This window comes from Notamacropus eugenii, chromosome 2 (genome assembly GCF_028372415.1).
Source record: "Notamacropus eugenii isolate mMacEug1 chromosome 2, mMacEug1.pri_v2, whole genome shotgun sequence".
Taxonomy (NCBI): domain Eukaryota; kingdom Metazoa; phylum Chordata; class Mammalia; order Diprotodontia; family Macropodidae; genus Notamacropus; species Notamacropus eugenii.
The window spans coordinates 379,956,936-379,983,869 of record NC_092873.1 but is presented as its reverse complement, the minus strand read 5'-3'; the positions used below and the strand labels follow the sequence as shown (position 1 = coordinate 379,983,869).

Here is a 26,934-nt window from a genome sequence, read left to right as displayed (position 1 = left end):
ATTACAGTATTGTTATTTCTTACTGAGATGACCTTTGACAATCATACTACAAGTATCTGCTATGTGCCAGATCCTGTGCTAGGCACTGGGGTTACTACTCCTACTCCTACTCCTACTATTACTACTACAACTCTACTACTATTACCACAACTACTACTACTACTATTACTACTACTACTACTACTATTACTACAACTACTGTGTTACTAAGTGACAGGTACTGTGCTAAGAGCTTACTGCATTTCATCTTCACAACAGTCCTGACAGGTAAGTAATAATCACAATTATTATTATGATAGCTAACATTTCTATAGCACCTATGTGCCAAGCACTATGCCAAGAACTTTACAATTATCTGATTGGATCCTTATAACAACTCTATGGGATGGGTGCTATCATGACCTCCATTTTACACTTGAAGAAACTGAGGCAAACATAGCTATGTGACTTGCCCAGGGTCCTATAGCTAGGGAGTATCTGGGACTGGATTTGAACTTGGGTCCTCCTGATTCCAGGCCCAGCAATCTATCCTAGCATTAGGTGGCACTGAGCCATCTAGCTGTCTCCATTCTAGCCATTCCAACTTATCAAAACTGATCTGGAGCTGCCCCCAGATAAGACAAAGACAAAAATGAAACAGATCCTGCCTTCAAGGAGCTCATATTCTATTGGGAAGACAACATATACAAATTTTTACACATGTGTGTACATATAAATATATATGTATATAATGTATATGTATATATGTATATACATATATTTATATGTATAAAATAAAGTGAAAGTAATGTTGGGGGAAAGACACCAGCAACTAGATGGATTGGGAAAGTCCTCATGTGAATGGTGCTTGAACTGAGCTTTGGATTCCATTAGGGATTCTAAAAGGCAGAGATGAGGAGGGAAAGGTACCCAGATGGGAGAAAGGTGGTCAGCTTGATTGGTCTTCAGTGTGCTACTAGAAGATCTTGAGTAAGGGGTGTGTGTGACATGATCACACATGTGCTTTGGGAAGGATGGATTGGAGAGGGGAGAGACTTGTGGCAGAGACACTGATGCCACGTATTTTGTAAATGTTTTCACTTCTTCTTTGTGGGTGTGACTTGTTCCTCTCCGTTATACTTTCTTTCAGTAGGGTGAGCCAGTGCTGTTGAGAGATGTGGTAAGACAGATGTCTGCCCAGGGATGGATTGGATTAACTGACCTTTGAGGACCCCTTTGGCTCTGACATTCTGTGATTTATCATGATATTCCCAGAGCTCCCAGTACAAGTTTCTCCAAACAATGGACACTCAATCAATGGTGTATATACAACTAGGAGACTGTAGGTAATAACACAGAGCTGGAAAAGTTGTATTGTATAAGGTTTGACAAATCAAATCAACTGGCATTTACTAAGTGTCTACTATGTGCCAAGTACTGTCCATCAAAAGACTTTGGTTTCAGTCCTGGCTTTGGAACTCACTGAGGGTTTAGGGAAGGAAGAAAAGTACAGAAGGAAGAAAGAAGGGAAGAAAAAAGGAAGGAAGAAAGGAAGGAAGGAAAAAGAGAAAAAAGAAGCGTATGTATAGTGCCTACCACATGCCAAGCACTATTGTGCTAGGCCCTTTACAAAAACTATCTCATTAGATAACAAGTAAGCCACTTGACCACCTAGGTCTCAGTGTCCTCATCTGTAAAACAAGGAGGTTAGACTAGATGGTCTCCAAACTCCTTTCAAGCTCTGACATGCTGTCATTCTATGATGGGTGAATCTTCTGCCATCTAAGTGCTCCTGGTGGGTCAATTTCAGCCAAGCCAAAGAAGTAAATGGTGTGACCACAAACACAAGAAATGGTCTTGGGGCAGGGCTGAGGTTCAGGGACTAAGAGGAGAGCTAGGAAGAAAGAAAAAGAGAGGTAAAGACTAGAGTAATTTGATATCAGAGAATTATAGAATACCAAAGTTGGAAGGGAATTTAGAGAACAATTAGCCACTTTACAGATGAGGTGTAAGTGATTTGCCCTAGGTCATGCAGCTAAAGAGGGAGTAGATTAGAACTAGAAGCCAAAAGCGCTTTAAGACTGATTCAATTATTTAAATGAGGGCATATTAGGGGACCAGACTTTTTCTTCTCTCTTTCCCCGGTCATGTCTTCTTCAACACAGCAAGTGTATCGATCTTGACAATTCCAGACTTTACTTGAATTTTCTAGGTAGCTAAAGCCAGAGACTAATGATCTGAAGAAGTAGAAACCTGGATGAGGGTGGGGTGGAGTGGAGAGAGTTAAAAATCACAGAATTTTGGAGTTGGAAGGGACATTAGTGGCTGTCTAGTGACAACTCATACCTAAAAAAGAATTCCTCACAGTCTTCACTACAATATACTCAACAACTAGTTTCTTTTTTTCTTATACCTTACTCATCCTCATTCTCTGTGATTCAGTGTCCCTGGGCTCCTTGCTTTTCCTCAAGTAAGATTTATTTCTGGGCCTTTTCTCTGGCTGTATCTTACATCTGGAACGTTCTCCCTCCTCATCTCTGCCTTCTAGCTTCCCTGACGCCCTTCACGTCTTAGTGAAAGACCCACTTTCCACAGGAAACCTTTCCTAGGCACGCTTCCTTAAATCTCAGTGCCTTCCTTCCCTCTGATATTGTCTCTAATTTATCCTATACATATCTTGTTTGTACATAGTTGTTTGTACATTGTCTCCTCTATTAGACTGTGAACTCCTTGAAAGCTCAGACTGTTTTATTTTGTTTTTGCTTTTCTTTGTATGTCCAGTGTTAGCACACAGCAAGGGCTTAATTAATGCTTGTTGACTTGACTTGATCTAAAACTTCCAGTGAAGGGGAGATACTACCTGTCTCCCCATCAAGGCAACATAGTCTATTTTTGGAAGTTTTTCCTGACATAACACTTTATGCATTAGCACAGCGCCTAGCATATAATTGGAGTTTAATAAATGCCTGTTGATTTGACTGACTTCAAGATTAAATTTGACTCTTTGCGATTTCTATACATTGCTTCTCCTTCCGCCTTCCTGGGCCAAATAGAAAGAGCTTAATTCTTCTTCCACATGCTATCCCTTTAAATGCCTGGCGACAGGTATTGGATACCTGCTGTGTATTTCTTTCTCAAGGCTAACTGTCCCAGATCTTTCAACTAAGCCTTCTCTAGCATGAACTCAAGACTCTAGGTGTCTCTCCTCTTAACGATATGCAGTTTATCAAAGTCCCTTCTAAACTGTAGCATCCAGGACTGAACACAATATTCCAAATGTGGTCTGATCAGTTCACACTATAGTAGGGTTATCTCTTTCTTATTCCTGGAAGCCACACCTCTCTTAAAGTAACCTAAGATGGCACTAGCTTTTTTGGGGCTGTCAGAGCACAAGTTGACTCATGCATGCTCTCAATAGAATTGGAAGTCAAAAAGATCTTGACAGATTGGAAGGCTGAGTTGGAACCAAAAAAAACCAAAACAAACAAAAAAAAAACAGATTTTAACAACGATAAATATATAGTCCTTCATTCAGGTTAAAAAATTATAGATGGTAAAATATTAAAGAAGGGTCATAGAAGATGCTTGATAGTAATTCATATGAAGATTCAGAGTCTGGTTCCAGAGAAGAGCAAACTTGATAAGAGTCAATGAGTGAAGTGACTGACAAAAAAAAGCTAAGACTAAAAATACATAAATAAAAGGAAAAAAAAGCTCAGGCTGTACTAATGAGTCGTATATATAGAACAAAGGGACCAGCCAGCACCTTGACCTGCTCAGATCACAGTGGATGGACTGTTTTTAGCCCTGGGCATATCTTAGGGAAGGAAGGTGACAAACTAGAGCTCATCCAGAGAAGAGGAACTGGGATGATGAAGGATTTGGAAACAATACGATGTGAGAAATAGCTGAGGGAATTGGGGATGTTAAATTTGGTGAAGACATGCCAGCTGTCTCTAACGTTCCAGAAGACTGTCATGTGGAAAGCTGAGAAGGCTTCTCTTTGCAGCTTCAGAGGGCAACACAAAGACAGAGAATTGTCACCAACTTCCTGCAGGACATTTTCAAATGGTCAAAAAGACATGTCCAAAATAGAACTCATTATCCTTCTTCCCTTCCTCAATTTTTTCATTCTGTCTATACCATGCCACAATTGCACAATGATCCTTCCAGTCACTGAGGTTTTCTATCTTGGAGTCATTCCTGGCTCTTCACACACACCCCTATCCAATCAGTGGCCAAGTCTTGTTGATTTTACCTCCATGATACTTCTTATATCCATTCCCTTCATGGCTACCACCCTTGTTTAGGCCCTCATCATTACTATAACAGTCTCTTAAATCAGCCTCCCTGCATCCAGTATCTCTGCCCACCTCCTCACCCTGTCCCCTACAATCTACACAGTTAATATCTCTTTTTTGGGGGGGCCATCAGGGTTAAATGACTTGTCCAGAGTCACGCAGCTAGTAAGTGTCTGAGGTTGGATTTGAACACAGATCCTCCTGACTCCAGGGCTGATGCTCTATCCACTGTGCCACCTAGCTGCTTCTAAAATTGCTGTTTCTAAACAAGAGGTATGACAATAATACTGTTTGCTCAATAAGTTTTGATAGCTTCCAAATGCCTTTAGGATAAAATTCAAACTTCCATGTTGGGTGTGTAAAGCCCTTCACAAGCTGGTTTTAGCCTCTCTTTCCAGGGATGTTGTATGTTGCTAATCTTCAATGGCCTGATTGCCTTTTCCTGTACCACATTCTACCATGCTTGGACTAGATGGCTTCTGAGACCCTGCTATCTCTGTATCTGTGATTCCACGATCTCTTGCCTTCATGCCTTTGCACTCCACCATGTCTAGAATGTGAGCCTCTTCAGCTCACTTAAGACTCTCTACCTTCACTTAACTCAAGTGTCACATCCTACAAAGAGTGGGGGGGTTGGGGGTGGTGGAATTCTGGCTAATGCCATTCATCCAGAAATTACTTTGTATTTACTTAGTCTATATTTTCATTTACTTCATGTATAGAATTTAGACCTGGTATGGAGTTTAGAGGCTATATTATCCAGCCCACTTATTTTACTGATGAGAAAACTGAGGTCCAGACTTGCCTAAAGTCATATAAGAAGTGACAGAAGTCATTCCCCCCTCCAAATTTCTCTTCCTCAATTTTCTCATTCTGTGTACACCCATACCATGAGATTCAAAATCAAGTCCTCTGACTCCAAATCTTGTGCTGCCTGTGAGAAAGTGTTGAATTCAAAGTAGAAAGTATTAGGAGACACAAATGACCTCTTAACTGCCAAATCTAATGGCCTTTTCTCAATTCACATCTTCCTTGACCTCTGCAGCCTTTGACACTGTGGATCATTCTCTCCTCAATATTCTCTTCTCTCTCTCTAGGTTTTCCTGACACCACCCTTTGCTGGTTCTTCTCCTACCTAACTGGCTACTTCTCAGTCTTCTTTGCTGGATCTTCATCTAGGTCATGTCCAGTCCTTGGGTGTTCCTCAGGCTTTGTCCTGGGCCCTCTTCTATTCTCCCTCTATACTATCTTACTCCCATGTATTCAATTATCTTTAAGCTGATGATTCTCAAGTCTGCTTCTCCAACCTTAACCTCTCTGCTGACTTTGAGTCTCACATCTCCAACCACCCAGTAGATATCCTATAATGGATGACCTGTAGACACCTTAATCTCAACATGTCCAAAACTGATCTCATTATCTGTCCCCTACCCTACCAACATCCCCTTCCCTTCCAAGCATACTTATTATTGTTGACTGTACCACCATCCCTGTAGTCACCAAGACTCTCAACCTAGATGTCATCCTCAACTCCTTACTCTCTCTTACCCCCCATATCCAATCTTGCCAAGTTGCTAAGGACTGTGAATTCTACCTTTATAACATCTCTCACATATGCCCTTTTCTCTCCTCTGACACGGCCATCACTTGGTTCAGGCCTACTGCTGGGTCTGCATGCTACAAGTCTTTCTCCACTCTAGTTCATCCTCAGCTATCTAAGTGAATTGCCTAAAGTATAGGTCTGACCATGTCAGCCCCTTACTCAATAAGCTCCAGTGGCACCCTATGAGTGCTTCCAGAGTAAAATACAAGCAAACAAAAAAAAAAAATAGGCAAGAAATGGTTAAACAATTAAACCTCCCCCTATTAGTTGTATGGAATTTAATTTATTGCCATGAACTGTTGCAGTTGATGATAATGAAGTGGTTTCCATTGTAAGATGATTAACATTGATATATTTGGGTCAGTTCTCATCACTTTCTCTAGGAGACAGTAAAAAAAAACCAAACACATGATAAAATATCACTCATAGCAGAGGAACTTGTTAGGTTCAGCAATGGCTCAAGGAAAGGGAAATTTTGCCACAAGTGAAGAGCCCTTAAGCTGTTCATAACTTGATCCTCCCCTACCTTTCTATTCTTATTATATCTTACACCTCCCCCCCCCATCTACCTGCAAATATTCTGTGATCCAGTGACCCTTGTCTCCATGCTGTTTGGTCCTCCAACAAGGAACTCCTCCCAACTCTGGGCATTTCCCTTGGCTGTCTTCCATGCTTGGAATGCTCCTCTGTCCTCACCTGTACCTCCTGGTACCTGGTACCTCCTTTCTTAGCCTCCTTCAGGTCCCAACTAAGATCACTCTTAACTCTATTGTCTTCCCTCTGTTGACTGCTTTTCATTGATCCTGTATATAGCTTATTTGTACATAGCTGTTCACATGCTGTCTCCCCCATTAGATTGTATCAGGAACTGTCTTTTGCCTTTCTTTGTATCCCTAACACCTTGAACAGTGCCTGGCACATATCAGGCATTTAAATATTTGACTTTATTGATTGACTAAAGGTTCAAGAGGCAATCAAACGATATCACTATTAAAAAATACACATGCACTAAACATCAAAGCAACCAAATCCTTACAGGAAGAGGATCAAAATATATATAGCAAAATAATAAGGTAATAAAAGTAGGAAATTTCAATACTCCATTAATGGGATATGACATTGACAAATTTAAATAGAATTTTGAAAAAAAAACACCTATTTGATGGGCATAAGGTGAATGTAGTAAAGAATATATTTTTAAAAATTGCATTGTAGTTTGATAAAAGTCGAATATGATCTAGGGCATAAAGAACTTATGAATAAATGTAGAAAGACGTAAATATGTACTTATGTATTCTTTTAGTAGACTATAAAATATACAGACTATAAAATTATAAAAAACTACCTATATTTGACCAAAAGATATAGCCCTAAATGGAGGCTAAACAATGACTTGCTAAGTAATGCATGGATCAAAGGTGAAATTACAGAAAAAATATTTTTAAATGACAAAAGTCATATAAAATATAAAAGACATATGGGATATGGATAAACCAATCCCCAAAATCAAATTTATGCCCCTAAATGTTTATATTGACAAAAGGAAAGAATTAATGAGCTGAATATGTCGTTAAAAATCAGAGAACTAACAAATCAACAAACACCAAGCAGCATGAAAGAGGAAATTACTAAGATTAAAGGTGAAAAAATAGAATTGACAAATTAATAATCAAATTAATAAATTAATAAAAAATAAATATTTTTTAAAAGATCAGAATAATTGATAAATTGTTAGCTTATCTGTGTTCATGTTGTCCTAATTTCTACATCAACCTACTTCAGAAGAATGTAAACTCCTTGAGGGCAGGGACTAGGTGTTTGTTTGTTTTTATTCCCAGCATCTAGCACTGTGCCTGACAAACATATTTGTTTACTAAGTACTATAAAATAAAATGCTAGTTGACAGAAAAACAATATGCATAATAACTATACCAATGTATATGGAATGAACAGCAACAAAACACCTGAAAGTGAATACAGCATAATTATAATTGCCAAGCTTGGTCCTGAAGGAGAGATGAGGAGATAGGCCTCCTGCTCTTCTTTGCAAAGATAGGGGGACTTTAGGCATGGAGCACTGCATGTGTGCTCATACTCAGTTGATGTGCTGCTTAGTTTTAATTAATTGCTTCCCCACCCCTTTTCCCTTTTAAAATCTTATTTATAAGTAATGACTCATTGGGTAGGAAAGGATAGATGATACATTTGGAAAATTAAGTCATGTAAAAATAAAAGCTATCCATAAAATTTTAAATTTAAAAAATGTTGAATGAACGAAGTTATAAAGAAACAAATTTCACTCAATATAAAGAAGGTTTTTATAACAATTAGCGCTGTACAACAATGGCACTGGCTGTCTTGTGAAGTAGTGAGCTCCCTGGTCAGCAGTTCAAGCAGAGACTGGATGACTACTTGTCAGTGATGCCGAGGAGAGAATTCTTACATGGGGGTGGCAGGTTAGACTAAATAATCTCTAGCTCATATACGGTTCTGGAAATATACGAACACTGATATAAGCGAAAAAGGAAAAGGCAATAAATTTTAAAAGAGAAGTTTTAAAGAGAATTTTTGTATGACTGAGTCTCTCTATTTTACCCAGGCTGGAAGTACAGGGGCTATTTAGGGGACCAATCCCACTACTGACTGATTGGCAAGGGAACTCTGATCCTCCTCTATTTTCAACCTGGCCCTGTTTTCTCTTTCTTAGGTGACCTGTGGTCCCCTCACTCCTGGCAGCTACTGAGGGTAGACACCTAATCAGCTTAGCCCACTGCCATTCAGAACTCCAAAGTTCAAGAGACCCACCAGCCTCAACCTTCTTGGTAGTTTGGGATTACAGGCATGCACTACAATACCCAATTAAAAAAGGCAATTCTAAGGCATACACAATGTAAGCAAAATAAATCAAAGATATCTAGACTGATGTATCATATTTAGGCTACAAAAAGGGAAGGGAGTCACATTCTATTATGGTAGTAATGTATATGGTAAGTTCTCAGAAGGGGTGGGGAAATCAAGGTTTATTAAACCTTTGTAGCAGTCTACCCAAACAGTACCTAATGTACTATCTTGTCCATAATATGTATTTTAACAAATATTTGTTGAATCAATGTATATATAGCTAGAGAAATGAAGCTTCAAGGACGAAGAGAGGCAGCTGGAAGTTTTAAACAATCAATCAGTCAAGAGGACATGCTCTCTGTGGCTTTTATTCACCAATATAGTGGTTTCATGAAAATTATTTGTTCCCGATTATTGAACATGGATGTTGAAGGACTCTAGGAGAGAAAAATTGGGTTAGACTAGAACTATAGAACCATGGAATTTGAGTGATAGTCCAATCTCCACATTTAGCAGACAAGGAAAATAAGACCCAGAAGGTATTTTTTGAGAATTATTCAAATTCAGGACCACTCAGCTATGTGGTGATTTACTTTGCACCAACCTTCTTGTTATCCTAGCTTGTGAAATTTCCACCTCCTAGAGGAACTGAGGATGAAAAAAGATACTGATTTTCCAGTTTGTGAACCAGAGGTGTCAAACTCATAGCCCAGCTGCATCTGGCCCAAAACACTCCTGAGTGCAGCCCAAACCAGATTAAAATATAATTGGCAGATATTTAACAAAATAAGTAAAAATTCAATAAGCCATACAAACGGTTACATTTTAAAAGTAAGCCAATATGCAGCCTCGCAAAGGTCCTTATGTAGGATTTAGTAGCCCTCACTTCTATTTGTGTTTGACAGTACTAATAGAGATCACTTCTCACTATTTCCCACTTGTCAATACATGTTCCTTATCATTATAGCACCCTACTACCATATCAAGAAACGAGGTAGCAGGAAATCACAGGACAGGAATGAACATCAAAGGTCATTTAATTAAATGTACTCTTGAATTAAAAAAAACCTCAAAACTCTACATCATCTTTAACAGGGTCCTGAAACTCATAGTTTGTAGACTTGATGGGGGAGGCAATTGAAAACAATGGTTAAAAAGAATTTTAGGGTGGTTGTGTATTACAGTGAGTTTTGTTCTTTTGGAAAAACCAACCAACCAACCAACCAACACCGGTATTCAAGTCAAAAGACCTGGGTTTGAGGGGTAGTTCAATCAATAAACAATCAGTAAGTGCCTACTATGTGCCAGGCATTGTACTAAAAGAGGCAAAAGACAGTCCCTGCCTTCAAGGAACTTACAACCTAACGGTTCTGTATGACTCTAGGTAAGTCATCAGTCTCTCTGAGGTTGTTTTCTCCTCTACAAAATGGGGATAATTATAATGGATTTTATAATGATTTAAAATATTCAAAGCACTTCACATAGTGCTTTGTTTCACAGTCACCCTAGGAGGCAGGTACTCTTGAGACCACCCTCATTTTACGGATAGGGAAACAGACTTGGAGATGTCATAGCATCATGGGTCTTCACATCTAGAGCTGAAAGAGACTTCAGAGGCCAACTCCTTCGACTCCCTCCTTGTACAGATAAAGAAATCAACATCTCATTAAGGTTTTTTCCAGTTTGCCTAGAATCCAAAAAAGAATTCTTTCCATTTCCTTGTCTCACCCTTGTGAGGTTCAAGGAAAGATAGTCTTTCCGAATCCTTTTTCCATACTGATCATTTCTACTAGGGATCTGGGACAAAAATTAAATGGCCTACTAAGGAAGCAGAGGAAGTGAATTGGAAGAAGGTAGAACTCAGTCACAGGAAGAAATAACAGGGTGATAAGGTCACTGACATCCTCAAGGTGATATACAAGTCCAAATAGGGAACAGGAAGCTGGAGATGCAGGAGATGTGGGAGAAGGAAATAATGACTGGGATTTTGAGATTTCTCTGGACTAAAGTGGTCCAATGAAGGAAGTTTCCAAGATAAGTTTTTATTATTTTTTAACTGTACAGTTTCCTCCTTGTGCCTTTTGAGCTTAGACCTACTTCCAGAGGCCTCAAACTTGGGAATGGGGAAAGCCCCCAAATCCAAGGCAGACTTTGTCCTTAGTCTGGTCATTCCAGGCTGATGACCAAGCTTCTTGGATAGATGGGGAGCAGAGGGAAGGGTCTCCCATGTGAGGAAAGACAAGCTCTCTTGTTCAGCACCCCTGATTATCATCAGCGGGGTAAACTAACAGGGAACACGGGGTGTTCCGCCTTCAGCGCAGTGGAGACGGAGAAAGTTGGGGGCTTAAAGCAGATAGCGGGACTCCCCCATGCAGGGAAAGGGCTGCTCCCTAACCTCATCCCTCTTCTCTTCTCTTCTCCCCTCCCCCAGGGCTGTAGCTTATCCAGCAGGGGCCAAGTGGGGCTGGGCTGGGACGGGCCGCTCCGAGATGACGTAATGCTTTCTCTGGTACACAAAGCGGCCTCCCCCGGGCCCCGGCCTCTCCCGCCCCTCCTCCTCCAGCTTCGGCACCGGCCCCTCTGGCGAGGGTTCGAATCCCCCTCCCGCGGCTCTCCCAGCGCCAGCCCGGGGGAGCCAGGGAACAAAGGCCGGGGTAAGGAGAGTCGGGGCGCAGCCTGGCAGCCTAGAAATAGACATCACGTCATTCTCCCGGCCCAGCATCGCCAAACGCCATTAGGTAGCATCGGGCAGACCCCACCATTACTACGCAGAATGAAGCCACCAGGAGGGCTGCACAGCCCGTCAGTCCAAGAGGTCTGGCAGAACGGCTCGGGACTGCTCCTCTCCTGCACCCCCTCCCCCAACCTCACTCCTGGGAGGCCGCCTCCCCTGGCTGCCAGCCACTCAGCCCACAATCCCCAAGCTGCCATCTTAATACCCCATCCCCGGTGCCACCTCCCTCCCCTGCAGCCTTATGATGTAGGGAGGAGAAGGGACACCGCCCTTCGTGCCTTAAGGGGGAGGGTTTGGCCTCCCCTCACCTGCACCCCAAAAGGAGGGGTTCAACTACGCTGTGCACTTGCTTCTCACCTCTCTCAGTGCTGACAGTGACCCAGGAAAGATTTTCAAACCTTTTTCTCGCCCCCACCCTCCACTACTTAGCTCTGGTCCAGTGCCAGTCCTGGCCTTGCCCACTCCTGCGGTCCACATCTCCGAGGTCCAGGGTTCTGTCCGCTGCCAGCTGCCCAGCATTCCTGTTCTAGGTTTTTCTGGGTCGGACACCCCATCTCGGTCAAACTCATTCCTCTGCTGTGGTTCTAACCACCCCCGGCTTCCTTAAGCCCCACTCACCAAAGCTGGGTCGAATATTGGTGATCTCGGCCATGGCGTAATCAGCAGCACTGGCTGTAAATGGGTTCCCAGCTTCCTGAGAACTCTTGAACCCCTCCGTTAGTGCCAAGGCCGCAGCTGCAAGACGCCAATATGGGCAGCAGGGAAGAAAGACCTCCCCTGCGATGGCTTGGCCTCCCCGTGCCAGCAGCGGGTCCACCTAAGATGCTCTAGGATGCTCTGAGCTAAAGATGCAGGTGCAGCCAGACTGGTCCTGAGGAGAGGTAAGCTCCGCCCTTTTCCGAACAGTCCCAGGCAGAAGGCTCCGCCCCTCTCCGAACAGTCTCAGACCGGAGGTCCCTCTACTTTCCGAAACATACCGAAGAAGAGACCACGCCTAGTTTCGAAGCTCCTGGAGTAAAGGCCCCGCCTTTTTACGAGTATTCTGGGAAAAGTGCAAAAATCCAGAGGCCAGAAGGAGGAGACTGGCAATATAAATCTTTCTTTCCTTGATTATCATAGGGAATCCTATAGCTCGGATGACTAGGTCTTAAAATAGTGACAGAATGTTCTGGGTGACAAGGAACACAGAGAAGTGGAAAAACAAATTTCAGACTTTGAATTTCATTATTGATTAGATCATTGCTGTTCGGTGCATTTCTGTGACCACAGAGTGTCATTGTAGAACCCTTCATAAACTCTAGATGTTAGCGATGAAGGACCAAACCACCAAAGCTGTGTATTAAAAAATCACGTCCTTCTGATCCTCTCTCCAGTCATCCTTCTAGGGATCACATTATTATATAAATTTACAAAACAAAACCAAAAAACCACTCCCAAACAGAAACACCTCCCTTAAAAACAATTCCATTCACCCACTCTCAGCATCATTTTAGTTATGGATCCTGCTTTAAAAACTACATGAAATTCACCAAGATTTCAAGTAAATCTTAGTATTTTTGGAAGGTGTCTTATAATGTCTTCACCTCCTAGGTCCTTGTAGGAGCTCATAATGCATAAATACATCAATGTCTGATGTATTTTTTATTTAATACAGTCCCTGAATCTCTTTCCAAGGTCCCACTGACTTTGCTCCTGGAAAGTTACTGTATTTGGAAACCATTTAAGTTAACGCTTTATTTTTCAATTCTCCAGATCCCAAATCCTGCATGCCATGACCAGCAAACGGCCCTCCTCGTGCACTTCAAAATGTCAGCTCTCCGTTGAGGGTGGGAGATGGGGAAGAAATGAGACTCCGAGGGATCCGTCCCTTTAACTTTTTTGCCAATGACAAACTTGTCCGCTCTGGCTTCATTTTGCCCCGACTCAAGATGTCGGCCGACACGGACGCATGCTCAGTTTCGGACCAACCTCCTGGAACGCGGTTCGGGGGCGCGCACATCCGTCCCTGACGTCGAGTGACTTCCTGTGGTGGCCTGAGCGGAGTTTCCGCGGGCTCAGGCCGGCCGGTGAGGGTGGCTGGGTCGCGGGGTCCGGGCGGGAAAGAGGCAGGCGGGAGCGAGGGAAAGAGACTTCCGGGGGGTGGAAGTCGGGGAGTGTTAGATCCCGGAAACAGACATGGAGCGAGGGAGCTGAGAACAGACGGACCCGATAGGAGGATGTATGAGGGACGGTGGGAGGCGGGAGTTGGAGGTCAGGGGTCACCTGGTGGACTTCGGCAGTCGGCGTTCGCCTCAGGGGGCTTGTGGGAAGCCGAGGCTTGGAGGCGTGCGGAGGTTCCCTTGCCTGGGAAGGTGCTGGGGGTGCTGGGGGCGGGGCGGGGAGGCGAACACCGGCCTGAGGCCACTTTCCAGGAGCAGGGACCCTGAGGCCTTGCCCCAGCGCAGTCGCCCCCGCCGTTTGTGGCTGCGTGGCCTCAGTCCCCGGGGGGCCAGGGGACTTCTGTGGGAACCGACTTGCCGTGTATCCCACTGTGCGGTGCTTGGCCCCTGGGTCCCAGTCCGAGCTCCTTCGACAGACTAACTTTGGGCAAGTAACTCCGTTGGGTCGCTTTTGTGGTGCCGTCCAGTCCTGGGCTAGGATATCCTAATCCCGATTTCCCCCCAGCATAGCGCTGACGACTTAAGCGTTTACTGAGCCCTTGTGAGTTGTTACCTTGGGGGTTCCATCGAGAGATAACCGGATTAGAGTGGGAGGACCCGCTAAGGGTTGGGATACCCTGGGCCAGTCACGTCGTCTCTTCAGGGCTCGGTGCCCTCATCTGTGAAAAGGAGGACTTAAGGGGAACAATCTTTAGTGTTTGTGCCTGTAGGAGGAGGTGCCCTGACCCAGGATTTCACCCGTTCAGGGAACTCACTGTGAAGAAACTTCCTGCTCAGTGCAGATGGAAAACTGTTCTGAAACTTAAAGTCTTAGAAAATTTTCGGGGGCGGGGTAGGAGTTGAGAGGGTAACTGACTTGCCAAGGTAACTACGTGTCAAACTTGTACCTAGGGATTCCTGACATAGACAACAGCTCTTTTCCCCCTCTTCGTTATTCTGTTTCCCATGTGATATTACAGTCTACATTAGAATCTAAGAGCTGTATTATCTTGTCAGACCATCCTTGTGTAGGCGTCTTCTCAACAAATGACAGGTGGTCCTTTTAGATTCTGCTTTATCGCTGTGCTGCAGAGTGAACTCAGTGTCTCACAAGGCAGCTCATTACATTTTTAAAAAGCTTTCATTGTTATAAGTTTTTATATTGAACTAGTTCCCTTCCTTAACTTCTCCCACTTTGTCCTCATTCTGACCTTTGAAGGTACATAAAGTATAATAAATCTCATAACAACCATTATTTGAAAACAGCTATCCTGTTCCCCCAAGTCCTTTTTTTAAATAGTGCCCATGCTCTTAATCAGTCCTTATAACATAGTTTACAGATCTTTCACCATCAGGATCATTTTCCAACTTGTTAGTGTCCCTTTCTGACCACTATAGTGTGGTGGGACTGCTACTCAACCTTGTTTTATATGCCATACTTTTAGAGCCTAAGTTTGTGTTAGCTTTTAAAATAGTCAGTCTGTTGAAAGGCCTTTTGAGTTTGCATTCATCTGAATCCCTAGGTCTTTTTCATATGAACTATTAAATCATATTTTTACTATTTTAAAATTTGTGTAGTTATTTTTTTTAGCATAATTGTGAAGTTCAGGACTTTATATTTGTTCCTATTGTTATGGGAAAGCCCTGAAAAATGCTTCTTCCGTCTTTAAAGGCCTCTGGATTTGTTAAACCAGACACAAGAATGCTTTTAAGAACATGATGTGAAAACAAATTAGTATGGTGCTGAGCTGTGTATATATCAGTACTTGTATGGTGCTGGGATTAATTGTGGAATAGATGGGTTCTGCTTGTAGTTCAAGGAAGAGAACACTGACAGGTGCTTTTGTTTAAGGGAATTAGTTCTTTTAATGGGGATGAGTGTGATCATGAATATAGTAGCATTGCAGTTCTTTGAGTTATTGTAATTATCACTAATTAGCACGGGAATGTTGAGTACTTGTTCTTGTCTTTTCAGGATGGAGCAGAACTGGGATTCTGCTTACCTTTAAAATGCTTCCTTGTAAGAAGAGGAGAACTACGTTGATATCATCCCCTCAGCATAAAGACAGCCAGGAGGAGACCCATTTAGACCTAGAATCAGCTACTACCCCAGAACCTGACCAAATTACAGACTTGGGCACAGTGTCCTTACCCTGGGGGCTGAGCCATGTCAGAACACCAGGCTTGGATGTTCAGCCTATGCAGGATGCTGGTGACCATACTCATAAGGAGGATCCATCTGCCCCCAGGTTGCTTGCTCAGGACACAGATGTAGCAATTCTAGAAGCTATTGATGTTTCCAACACTCAGGAAATCAACCTTCCTTCCCTGGAGTCCTCTCAGCCTTGTAATATCACTGTCACTAAAGGAAAAATCCAGGGGACTTGCCTCAGAAGGGGGAAGAGAATTGCACTTAGGCCAGGGCCAGCTCCTCGGGATGATCATCCAAACTTGAAGGAATCTTCATCCTCCACAGAGGCATGTGAGAAGATTAACAGTGAAAGTGGTAAGATATGAATCCTGAGTGTGGTCACTAGATCTCTGTTTTCTAAAACTGTGAGAAAAATTTTTCTTGTGTCTGACTTAAAACCTGTCTTGCTTCAGTTTAATTCACTATCTTTTGTTCTGTCTTCAGAGGAGTTATCTTGTAGGTAACTCAGTAAGTTTGCTGTGTAGTCACCAACATTTTCACTACTGCACTGCAGCAGTTTTCATTATGTGGTCTACAATCCTGGTACCTACCCAAGATAGTGTATTCTGAATTTCTGAAGCATGGTGGCAGATAGAATCTCTTTTACAGGAAGAAAGTCTTTTGTTGCTTTGTTGGGTTATTTGGAATTAGTTTGTTGGCTCTGCAGTACTTATGTTCCATCATATCCAAAATTAGAATTAGAATTGGATTTTCAGAATTAGAAAGGTTTTTAGCTCATTTAGTCTAACTCTTATTTTACAGATGAGGAAGATTATCTTATATCCAGTTGAGTGCTATACTTCTTATAGCACTCTTAAACCCATTGTACCTTTACTGGTATTTCCAGAGAGTTTTTTTGGTAGAGTGAAAAAGTTGGAATCAGTAATTAGATTGGGACCAGTGGTTGTAGAACACATTAAATTTCCTTGACTTCATTTTAATTTTCTAGTCACGAATTATATAAATAAATTTGTGTTTTGATCAGAGTATTTAACTAAAATACAGTTCCCTGCATAGAGCAGGCACTCAATTTCTTAGTCTTAAAAATTCTTATTTTGGTATTTGTAAATTCTGTTTATTGGGACAATTTCTTTGTCCCACTTGGAAAGAATAATAGGATCAGAGAATATTAAGATTTGAAAGATACATTGGAGGTCATCTAGTCTGTCCTCATTCTAGGTCCAAGAATCCCTTCTACAACATCTCTAACAAGTGATCATTTATCCCTTAGTTGAACATGTCCAGTAATGGCAAATTCATTAGTCATTAGACAGCCCACTTTGTTGTTAGTTTAAATTGTTACCAGGCTTGTTTTTATGTTGAGCTGATATTGACCTCTATATTCTATCCATTGGTTCCAGTTCTGTCTTCTGGAACTAAACAGAATAAGTCTAATCTCTCTTTTGCATGATAACCTTTCAAATATTCAAGCTGATCAGTCCTCTAATTCTTCTTCAGGCTATAAACATCACGGTTTTTTGGACATCTAGGTGGTGTAATGGATAGAGTGCTGAATTTGGGAGTCAGAAAGACCTGAATTCAAATGTGGCTTCAGATATTTATTTGCTGTGTGAATCTAGACAAGTCATTTTAATCTCTTAATCTGTCTCAGTTTCCTTATCTGTAAAATGGTGCTGATAATAGCACCTACCTCCTAGGGTTGTTGTGAGGATGAAATGAGATATTTATAAAGTACTTTGCGAATCTTAAAGTGTAATATATATGTTAACTATTATTCTTGTTATTTATCTTTTTCCCTTGTGACATTATTTCATGCCCATCGCCATTATGATCAACCTTTGAATGGTTCCACTTTACTTTGTCAATTTTCCTCTTAAAATATGCTGCCCAGAACTGAAAAACAGTATTCTAGTTGTGGTTTAATCAGTATAGAATAGAAGGGGAGTGTATAGAAGCTTGTATACCCTATACAGTATTTCGGAAATGTAGCCTAAGATCACACTGACTTTTTTTGGCATCACATCACTGTTGATTCTTTTGAACTCATAATTAACTAAAAAAAAAAAATCTCTATCTTTTTCATATGAACTACCAGTGAACAAATTTACATTTTGTATTTGAGTTCTTTAACTCAAATGCAGGACTTCACATTTATCCTGATTAAATTCAGCAGCACATTATAGTTTATTGTTTTAGCTTGAAATATTTTTGGGTTTGATATAAGCATGCCATTTTCATCTTTATCCAAGTCATTGATGGGTTGAGGACAGGTTGACATTGATCCATTTTTCAACACTTTTTGGATACAGTGGTTTAAGTATTTTCAAATCCATTTAATTCTTTTATAATCCGACCTACTTTATTCATTCCTGTTTTTTACAAGTTTATCACTAACACCTTTGTCAAATAGCTTGTTGAAATTAATATAAACTATATCTGCTGCAGCTTAGGTGGCACAGTTTATAAAGCACTGGTCCTGGATTCCTGTATCAGACACTTACTAGCTGCGTGACCCTTGGCAAGTCATGTAACCTCAAGCTTCAGCTTCCTCATCTTCAAAATGGGGATAATAGCATCTACTTCCCAGTGTTCTTGTGAGGATCCAATGAAGTAATAATTGTAAAGTGCTTGGCACAGTGCCTGGCACATAGTAGGTGTTTGTTTCTTTTATTCTTTATCTAGTAATACTGTTAAAAGTGGAAATAAGGAAGTGACCTGATGCTGTTGTATTTAGTGTGCCTGGGAAGCAGCATGGTTTAGTGGGAAGGGCGTTGTAATGGAAGGACCTGGGTCCACATCTCACCTCTGTCAGTCCCTGTCTGATCTCAGACAAGTCACTTCACTTCTCTGGACCTCTGCTTTGTCACCTGTAAAATGAAGAAGTAGTAGTAAATGGCCTCTTAAGGTCCTTTTCAGCTCCAAATCTATGATCCTATAATCTCTGTCTAAATGCTCATACATTATCCATCTAAGTAATCTTTCTAGAATTTCAGTGGAAATCAGAGTTAATCTTACTGGGCTATAATTTGTAGGAATAATCTCCCTTCCTCCCCTTTTGAAAACTGGGAAGATATTTTACATCTCATTCTTTCCTATTCTCCACCATCCTCAAAAATTACTGATAGTAGCTCAGAAGCTTGATGAAAATTAATTAAATAAATGTTTATTGAGTTTTTACTATCTGCTAGTTATTATGCTTGATATTGAGTTGGGGACTATGAAGTTGAAAAATACATATGGCTCTGGAGGAATTTAAAGTCTGTTAGGCAAAAGAAAATAATAAGCATATTAAAATGTAATGCAAAATAATGTGTGATAAATACATGAAAGGCAAAAACAAAATTCTGTGAGAGTTCAGAGGAGAGAATAAATAGTTTTGGGAGGAGGAATTAATAAGTATTTTTTGAACACTTACTATATGCCAGGTAGATTTCACAGAAGAATTGAGTGTTTGAAGAATAGGTAGGATTTCAGTAGGTAGAAATTTGGGGTCAGGAAGGAAGGACACTCCAGGCATGGAGAATGATGTGAGTAAAGACATGGAGATTATAAAGCTTTGGATGTTTGGGGAGAGGAAAATTGTTGTTTGTCAGGAGTGTGTTCACCCGAAGGGTGGTAGGAAGAAGATGAGACTAGAAAGGCACATTTGAGCCAGATTGTGAAGATACTTGAATGAATTTTCAGCTTTTTTCAGTAGTCAGCATTGGAGGTTTTTGAGCTGCAAGGTAGCCATCAGAAAGTGCCTTACATTTGAAAGTAGGAAAATGGAAGATTATATATACCTGATGGTATATATAATGGGTTACCAAGGCACATTAATTGAATTGCCTCAATCTGAAATATACAAATGTATTACTTCCAGTTTGTTGCCCATTTACATTTGCAAATTTCATTTGCCCAGTAACTTGGGTTTAGAATTCAGCTATTGAGAGCATCAGTAGAAGCATCATAGTACCGTGGAGAAATCATTAGGTTTGGAGAAATAAGATCTGGTTTCAAATTCTGGCTCTGCTTACTGTCTGCATAAACTTGGGCAATTCTCTTTGCCTTCTTGGACCTTAGTTTTCTCATCTTTAAAATGAGGGCTAGATTTTCTAAGGTTCCTTCCAGTTCAGTATCTTGTGATTCTTTGATCTGGTAGCATGCAGGATGGAGTAGAACAGAGGCTCAACTTTTTTTTTTTTTAATGTAAACCCCTTTGGCAGTTTGGTGAAGATTCTGGACTCCTCAGAACAATGTTTTTAATAAAATAAAATTAATAGCATTATAAGGGAAATCAGTTATGTTGAAGTACAGTTATCAAAATACTAAAATTGTTCAAGGATCCAGGTTTAAAACACTTTAATTAGTAAGAAACTAGAGGTGGGGAGAGTGATTAAATGCTATTATAACAGTTTAGACAAAAGCTAATAAGGTCTGAAGTAGCACTGTGTCAGTGACATTAGCAAGGTGGGGACAGATACAGGAGAAATGATAGATATCTAATGGACTGTGATGATAGGGTCTTAAATACCTCCAGGATTTCAAGTATGAGTGAGAATTGTGAGAGCAATGGTACCATTAAGAAAGGTAGGGAAGACAGAAGGAAGAGGAAGTTTTCGGGGAGTTCAGTTTGGAATATGTTGAGTTTAGGTAGCATTGTGACAGTTGGAAGTGAGAGTATGGAACTAGCTAAAGAGGTAATTCTGAGGCTATAGATTTTGGAGACATTTACATAAATGTATTTGAAGTTATAAAAGCAAATTAGTTCACCAGGGGAGAGATTATAGATGAGAAGAATGCCAAAGATAGAGTTTTGGGGAACTCAGATCTCTAGGGAAAGGAAAGGAAAAGGCAGATTAAAAAGTCAGGAGTAGCCACATAGAGCCAACTCCCTTTTTCCTTCTCCATTGGCCCATTTTAAATGGTCAGAATTCCAGTTTTGAAAGGAATTTTCCCTTTTGGATTTCAAAGAGATAACAGGCATGTTCTCTTCACTTGATATACTACAAATCTTTGTAGTTGAAAGGTTAAGGCAGTGGAGGAGACTGTAAACCCTTCAGTGCTTCTGTTGAAAGATGAAAGGTGATGAAAAATCATATTTCCTGGGCATTAAAAAAAAAAGACCGGGCAGTTTTTTTTGCAGTTTTTTTTTGACTTTTGACCTTGCCATCTCCTACCAGCAGCCTGTATATCTCTAACTCTTTACATAGTCAAAGACCTAGAAAAAGTCTTCTTCTCTAAAGGCAGTCACTTCCTTTCTTCTCACTTGTAATAGTCTCTTTCAGGATGGCTTTTGAATTTGTCCCTCAGCTGAAACTGTTCTCTCTAAGGTCAAGAATTATTTCTTAATTGCCAAATCCAGTTGCTTGTTCTCAGTCTTCATGTTTCTTGACCTCTTTGTACCATTTGTCTCTTTTGACCATTGCTTTCTTGAATACTCTCTGTGCTGGGTTTTGCTGACGCTGCTCTTTTGGTTCTCTTCCTACCCAGTTGATCACTTCTTTTCAGTTTCCTTTATTGGATTTTCTTCCCTGTTTTATCTTTTTATGCTAAGTATCCCCTAAGGCTCTCCCCTGGGTACTCTTCTCTCTCTCTGTTCTTTGATTTGGTGATCTCATTAGCTCTCACAGTTTCCATGATCATTTCTGAGCAGAAGACGACCAGATATGTCTCTCCATGAGCTCCAGTACCACATCACCAGTTGCTTACTGGACATTTCCAACTGGATGTTCCGTAGGCATCTCATATTCAGCACATCCAAAACAGAATTCATTCTTCTCCTTCTTTTGCCCCCACATATGTCCAAGAAACTCCCCTTCCTAATTTCTCTAATTCTTTTGAACGCTTCAAAAAGTTAAAAAACTCAGCAGTCATGCTTAACTTTTCACTCTCCCTTATTCCCTTAACCTATCATTTGCCAAGTCTTATTGATTCCACTTTTACATCTTTCATATTTCTGTCTCTCTCTCCCTCCTCACCCTGTCAGGCATTTTATCACCTCTTGCCTGGAGTAATGGCAATTTAGTATCCACATAATTGGTGTATCATGCAGGTGTTAAGTTGACATTCCTTCTCTGCTCAAGAAGTCCAGCTGGCTCCCATTTTCCATTAGGATAAACTTCTGTGTTTGACATTTAAAATTCTTTACAATCTGATTCTGGCCAGGCTGATTATATATTACTTCCCTTCCTACTATCTGTGTTTCAGTCATGCTACCCTACTTAATGTTTCCCATGCATAGTGTTTCATTTCTTCACCTCTGGACTTTTGTACCAGCTCTTCCCTTTCCCTAGAATATATTTCCCTTGTCTTGCCTCTGCTTAGAAATCCTGTTAGTCTTCAAGGCTCAGAAAGTGTCACCTTCTGAAAAAGGCTTTTCTTGTCCCCTCCAGTTATCAATAGCCTCCTCTCAAATTACTTTGTAAGTATTTTGTATTTACTTTTCTTGAAGGTAACACAGAACTAAATAAGATATCATTTCTTCCATCAAGGAACTTAAGAATAGAGAATAAAGGACATGCACACATACACAAAAATCTATTATAAAATAGGATAAAGTAAATATAACTAAAAGAAAGACACAAAATTTTAGGAGTTTAGAGGATGATTCAAGAAGCCTTCATTGTAGAATTAAGATTCAAGAAAACTTCAACAGAATGGAATGATGGACTAAATCCAGTAATGTGTTAAGGTCAACCTTACTAATGTAGCTTCCAAAAGGGGCAGCTGGGTGCTGCACCAGATAGAGCACCAGTGCAGGAGTCAGGAGGACCTGAGTTCAAATCTCACCTCAGACACTTGATACTCATTAGCTGTGTGACCTTGGGCAAGTCACTTAATCCCAACTGCCTCATCCTGGGTCATCTCCAGTCATTCTGATGAATATCTGGTCACTGGACTCAGATGGCTCTGGAGGAAAAGTGAGGCTAGTGATCTGCACAGCCCTCCCTCATTAAAAACAAAGTCAAGTACAAGTCATGTCATCATTTCTCTGATGGCATGGTCTTCTTTGGCAATGGAGAACGAACACACAGCTTCCAAAAATTTTTGGTGTAATCTTAGGCTAGATTAGTAGAAAAATAATGTCCTAAGACAAGAGAAATATAACTGCTTATTTTTCCTGTATTGACCATGTCATATTTGGATTATTATGTTCTGTTCTGGGTACCACATTTCAAAAGGGACACTGAAAAATTAGAGAATTTATTATGAATAATCATTTAATGAATATTGGATATTAATTTTGAGACAGAGAGGAAAAAGATAGGTGTCATTAAATTTTTGGAGGATATCATGAAAGTTGAATTTGTCTTACTTCATAGTATGGAAGTAGGAGCAATAGCTAGAAGTTGGAGACAGATTTCAGCTTGACAAATGGAAGAACATTTTTGAGCTGATGAAAAATGGAGTCAACTGAATAGGTATTGAGTCCCTCATGACAGTATTGATATCCAACCATCTGTAAAAGGTGCTGTAGAAAAGCTTCCTGTTTTACATAAGAGATTAAAAGTCTCTTCCAAATTTAACTTCTATGATACTGAAGTATTTATTGAGGGCTTTTTATTTTTCTAGCGTCTGTAGGGCTATGACAAAGCTCATAGTTTCATTCAGACACCATGAACAAATGTGAAGCAACAAGAAAACTATATAAAGCAACATAATGATTCTTAGCCAGAAAGGGTGGTAAGGACAATAAAGATGCTTTAAGAATTACAGGATTTCAGAATTGGAAGGAATATTAAGAGATTATTTTAGTCCAGCCCTGTCATATACAGATGAGAGAACTGTGGTTCAGAGAAGTACAAGGTGACTTATTCAAGGTCAAATATCTAGTGAGATCTAGGAGTAAAATCTACATTGTGCTGTTGCTTTGATGTGAGATTAAGGAGAACTCAGTGCGTTGGAGTAGTTAGGTAAAATTTTTTCAAAGAAGTAGGATTTGGATAGAGATGGGATTTGAATATGTCAAGAGGTTCAGGGAGAATATGACATATTCCATGGATAAGGAGAATAGTTTCATTGAAGTGGGAGCTTTTTTGTGAGAAGAATACAGGCATACCTCAGATAGAATGTGGATTTGGTTCTAGACCACTACAATAAAGCAAGTATTTCAATAAAATGAGTCACATGATTTTTTTTTTTTTTTGGTTTCCCAGTGCATATAAAAATTATGTTTATACTGTACTGTAGTCTGTTAAGTGTGCAACAGTATTTTGTCTTTAAAAATGTATATACATTAATTTAAAAATACTTTATTTCTAAGAATGCTAGCCATCATCTGAGCCTTCAGTGAGTCATAATCTGCTTGCTGGTCTTGCCTCAATGTTGATAGTTACTGATTGATAGATGCTGAAGGTTGGGGTGGCTGTAACAATTTTTTAAAATAAGACAGCCTGAAGTTTTCCACAGGGATTAACTCTTCCTTTCACTTGAAGACTTACAGGAAGTTGTAAAGCAATTAATTGGCCTAATTTCAATTTCGTTTTGTCTCTGGGAATAGTTTGGCTCAAGGAGAGATGGAAAATGGCTGGTTGGTAGAGCAGACAGAACACAACATTTATTAAGTTCGCTGTCTTGTGTGAGCGCAATTTCTGGTGCCCCAAAACAGTTGCAATTGTAATATCAAAGATTACTAATCACAGATAACCATAACAGATATAATAAAAGTGCACAAGTTTGAAACATTGTGAGAATTGCCAAAATGTAACAGAGACATGATATGAGCACATTCTGTTGGACTTGCCAATAGATTTGCTCAATGCAGAGTTGTTATAAACCTTCAGTTTGTTAAAGGCACTGTATCTGGGAAGCACAGTTAAACGAAGTATAACTGTAATGGGAGAATAGATTGCATTGGTCAGGTGGGACCACTTGTGGGAAGAGTGGGGTCCTGGGTCTCTTAAGGTCTAGGCTAACTATATGACCTTGAACAAGTTGTCCTAACTTTTGGCTACATTTGCCTTAATTGCAAATTAAGAAGACTAGATGATTTCTTAGATTCTTATATTTCTCACTGTGATAACTGTGCTTCCAAGTATATAGCGATGAGACCTTTGGCATAGAATAGTGGCAATGGAAATGAAGGAGAAGGGGGTGAATATGACACATGCAATTCAGAAAGAATTGATAGGATATGCTGATTGATATTGAGGAAGAAGAGGAAAAAGATGATTTTAAGGTCTTGAAGCCAGGTTACTTGGAAGAATGGTGGTACCTTTAAATGGAAAAAAGGACAATGGAGATGGGAAGATGCCTTTGAGTGAGCAGATGAGTACAGTTTTCAATCTGTTGCATTTGAGGAAGACTGAGAGAAAACATTTATAGTATGCAGTTGAAAATACAAGGTGGGAATCTAGGTAACAAGCTAGGCTTGGAGAGGTAGGTTTGGAAGTCAAAAGCATAGAGATGATTATTTAAGTTGAGGGAATTGGCACTCACTCCTGAAAGGAGAGAAGCTGAGGAATGGCCCTTTGGAGGAGGAAAAAATAACCAAGGAATCACTGCAGAAGTAGGAAGAAAACCAGGATAGAGTTGTTTTGCAAAAGCCAAGGCAGGAGAAAGATTTTTTTTTGTTTGTTTTTAAATTAAACATCTATCTTCTTTTATACCTCCCTCCCCCTTTGAAAAGGAAAGAAAAGCACAATGCATAGTCAGGCAAAACCAAATTCTCGTATTGGCTGTGTCCAAAAAATATGCCTCATTCTGCATCCTGAATTCATCACCTCTCTGTCAGAAGGTGGATAGCCTTTCCAAGTTGCTTGTCCTTATGTTGTTATTGGTGTGGTACAAATTGTTATACTGGTTCAGCTCATCACTCTGTTTCATTTCATACAAGTCTTCCTCCTGTTTCTCTGAAACCATCCCCTATAGCACAATACTATTCCACTAAATTAATATACCCTAATTTATTTAGCCATTATCCAGTGATGGGCACCCCTGTAGTTTCCAGTTCTTTGCCACCAAAAAAAGAAATGCTGGACAGGTAGGTCCTGATTAGTGTGCGTTAAGACTCCCCTTAAGTGGTCACATTATTCTAATTCACACTGCATATTTTCATTGGACTGGAACTAATTACATATTTTATATAATTATTTGACTTCAAATACATGCAGCCATTTTAAGGGATTCATTATTTGCACTAATTAAAACCTAGATGCAAATATTTTTGTGTATATGGGACCTTTTCCTCTTTTTTTAAAAAAAAATTATTTCTGTAGTGTATAGACCTATTAATGGTGTCACTGGATCAAAGGGTATGCATAGTTTAGTAATTTTTACACTATAGTTTCAAATTGCTTCCCAGCAATAGATAGATTCATAGATCCACATAGATCAATAGTTCATAGATCCACAGACAGTTCATTAATATTCCCGTTTCCCCAAATCCCCTCCAGTGTTCGTCATTTTCCTTTCTTGGTCATCTTTGCCAATCTGATAGGTATAGGTGTCTCTAATTAATAGTAATTTGGAACATTTTTTCATATGGCTATAGCTAGCTTGGATTTTTTTCCTCTGAAAATTGCTTCTTCATATCCTTTGATTATTTCTCAATTAGGGAAGGCTCTTCTTTTTAAAAAATTGAATAATTCCCTGCATATTATAAATAAGGCCTCTGTCAGATAAACTTGCTGCAAAGATTTTTTTCCCCAATTACGTGCTTTCCTTTTAATTTTAGGTGCACTGGTTAAACTCAGTTTTATATAATCAAAATTGCCCATTTTATCTTGTGTGATTCTCTTTATGTTATGTTTGGTTATGAATTCTTCTCTTATCCATAGTTCTGAAAGGTATTTTCTTCTTTTCTATTCTGATTTGTTTATGATATTGCTTTTTATGTTTTGCACCCATTTGAAGTTTATCTTGGTATGCAATATAAGATGTTGTTATATGCCTAGTTTTTTCATATTGCTTTCTAGTTTTTCCAGTGGTTTTTCTCAGATGGTGAGGTTTTTACCCAAAAGCTGGGATCTTTGAGTTTATCAAACACTAGGTTACTGTGCTCATCTGGTTCCATATAGTGTGTAGCTAATCTTTTCTACTAATTGACCTCACTATTCCTTAACCAGTAACTTAGCTTTGATGATTAATGCTGTGTAGTATAGTTTGAAATCTGGTCCTCCTAGGTTTTAATTCTTCACACTTTTTCATTATTACTATTGAAGTTCTCGATCTTTTGTTCCTTGAGATGAATTTCATTATTTTTT

At 40.1% G+C, this 26,934-nt stretch overlaps 2 protein-coding genes across 9 annotated transcripts in view; one reads left to right on the top strand and one right to left on the bottom strand.

The window, feature by feature from the left end:
• Positions 1-12,352, bottom strand: part of SYT11 (synaptotagmin 11) — a 33,325-nt gene extending 20,973 nt beyond the window's left edge. Inside the window, exon 1 of the mRNA XM_072637824.1 lies at positions 12,077-12,352. Within this exon, the coding sequence (XP_072493925.1) occupies positions 12,077-12,110 (34 nt within the window). The 5' untranslated portion in view covers positions 12,111-12,352. The remainder of the gene's footprint in view (positions 1-12,076) is intronic.
• Positions 12,353-13,417: 1,065 nt separating this feature from the next.
• The window catches only part of GON4L (gon-4 like), a 92,802-nt gene continuing 79,285 nt past the window's right edge, over positions 13,418-26,934 (top strand). For 3 of the 8 annotated variants that reach the window (XM_072637814.1, XM_072637815.1, XM_072637813.1), the window contains exons 1-2: positions 13,418-13,524; positions 15,572-16,102. In XM_072637814.1, the coding sequence (XP_072493915.1) occupies positions 15,607-16,102 (496 nt within the window). In that variant the 5' untranslated portion in view covers positions 13,418-13,524; positions 15,572-15,606. Of the gene's footprint in view, positions 13,525-13,585; positions 13,677-13,728; positions 13,810-13,964; positions 14,045-15,571; positions 16,103-26,934 lie in introns of those variants that run through there. The other 5 variants (XM_072637820.1, XM_072637816.1, XM_072637819.1 and 2 more) reach the window with 4 other exon arrangements.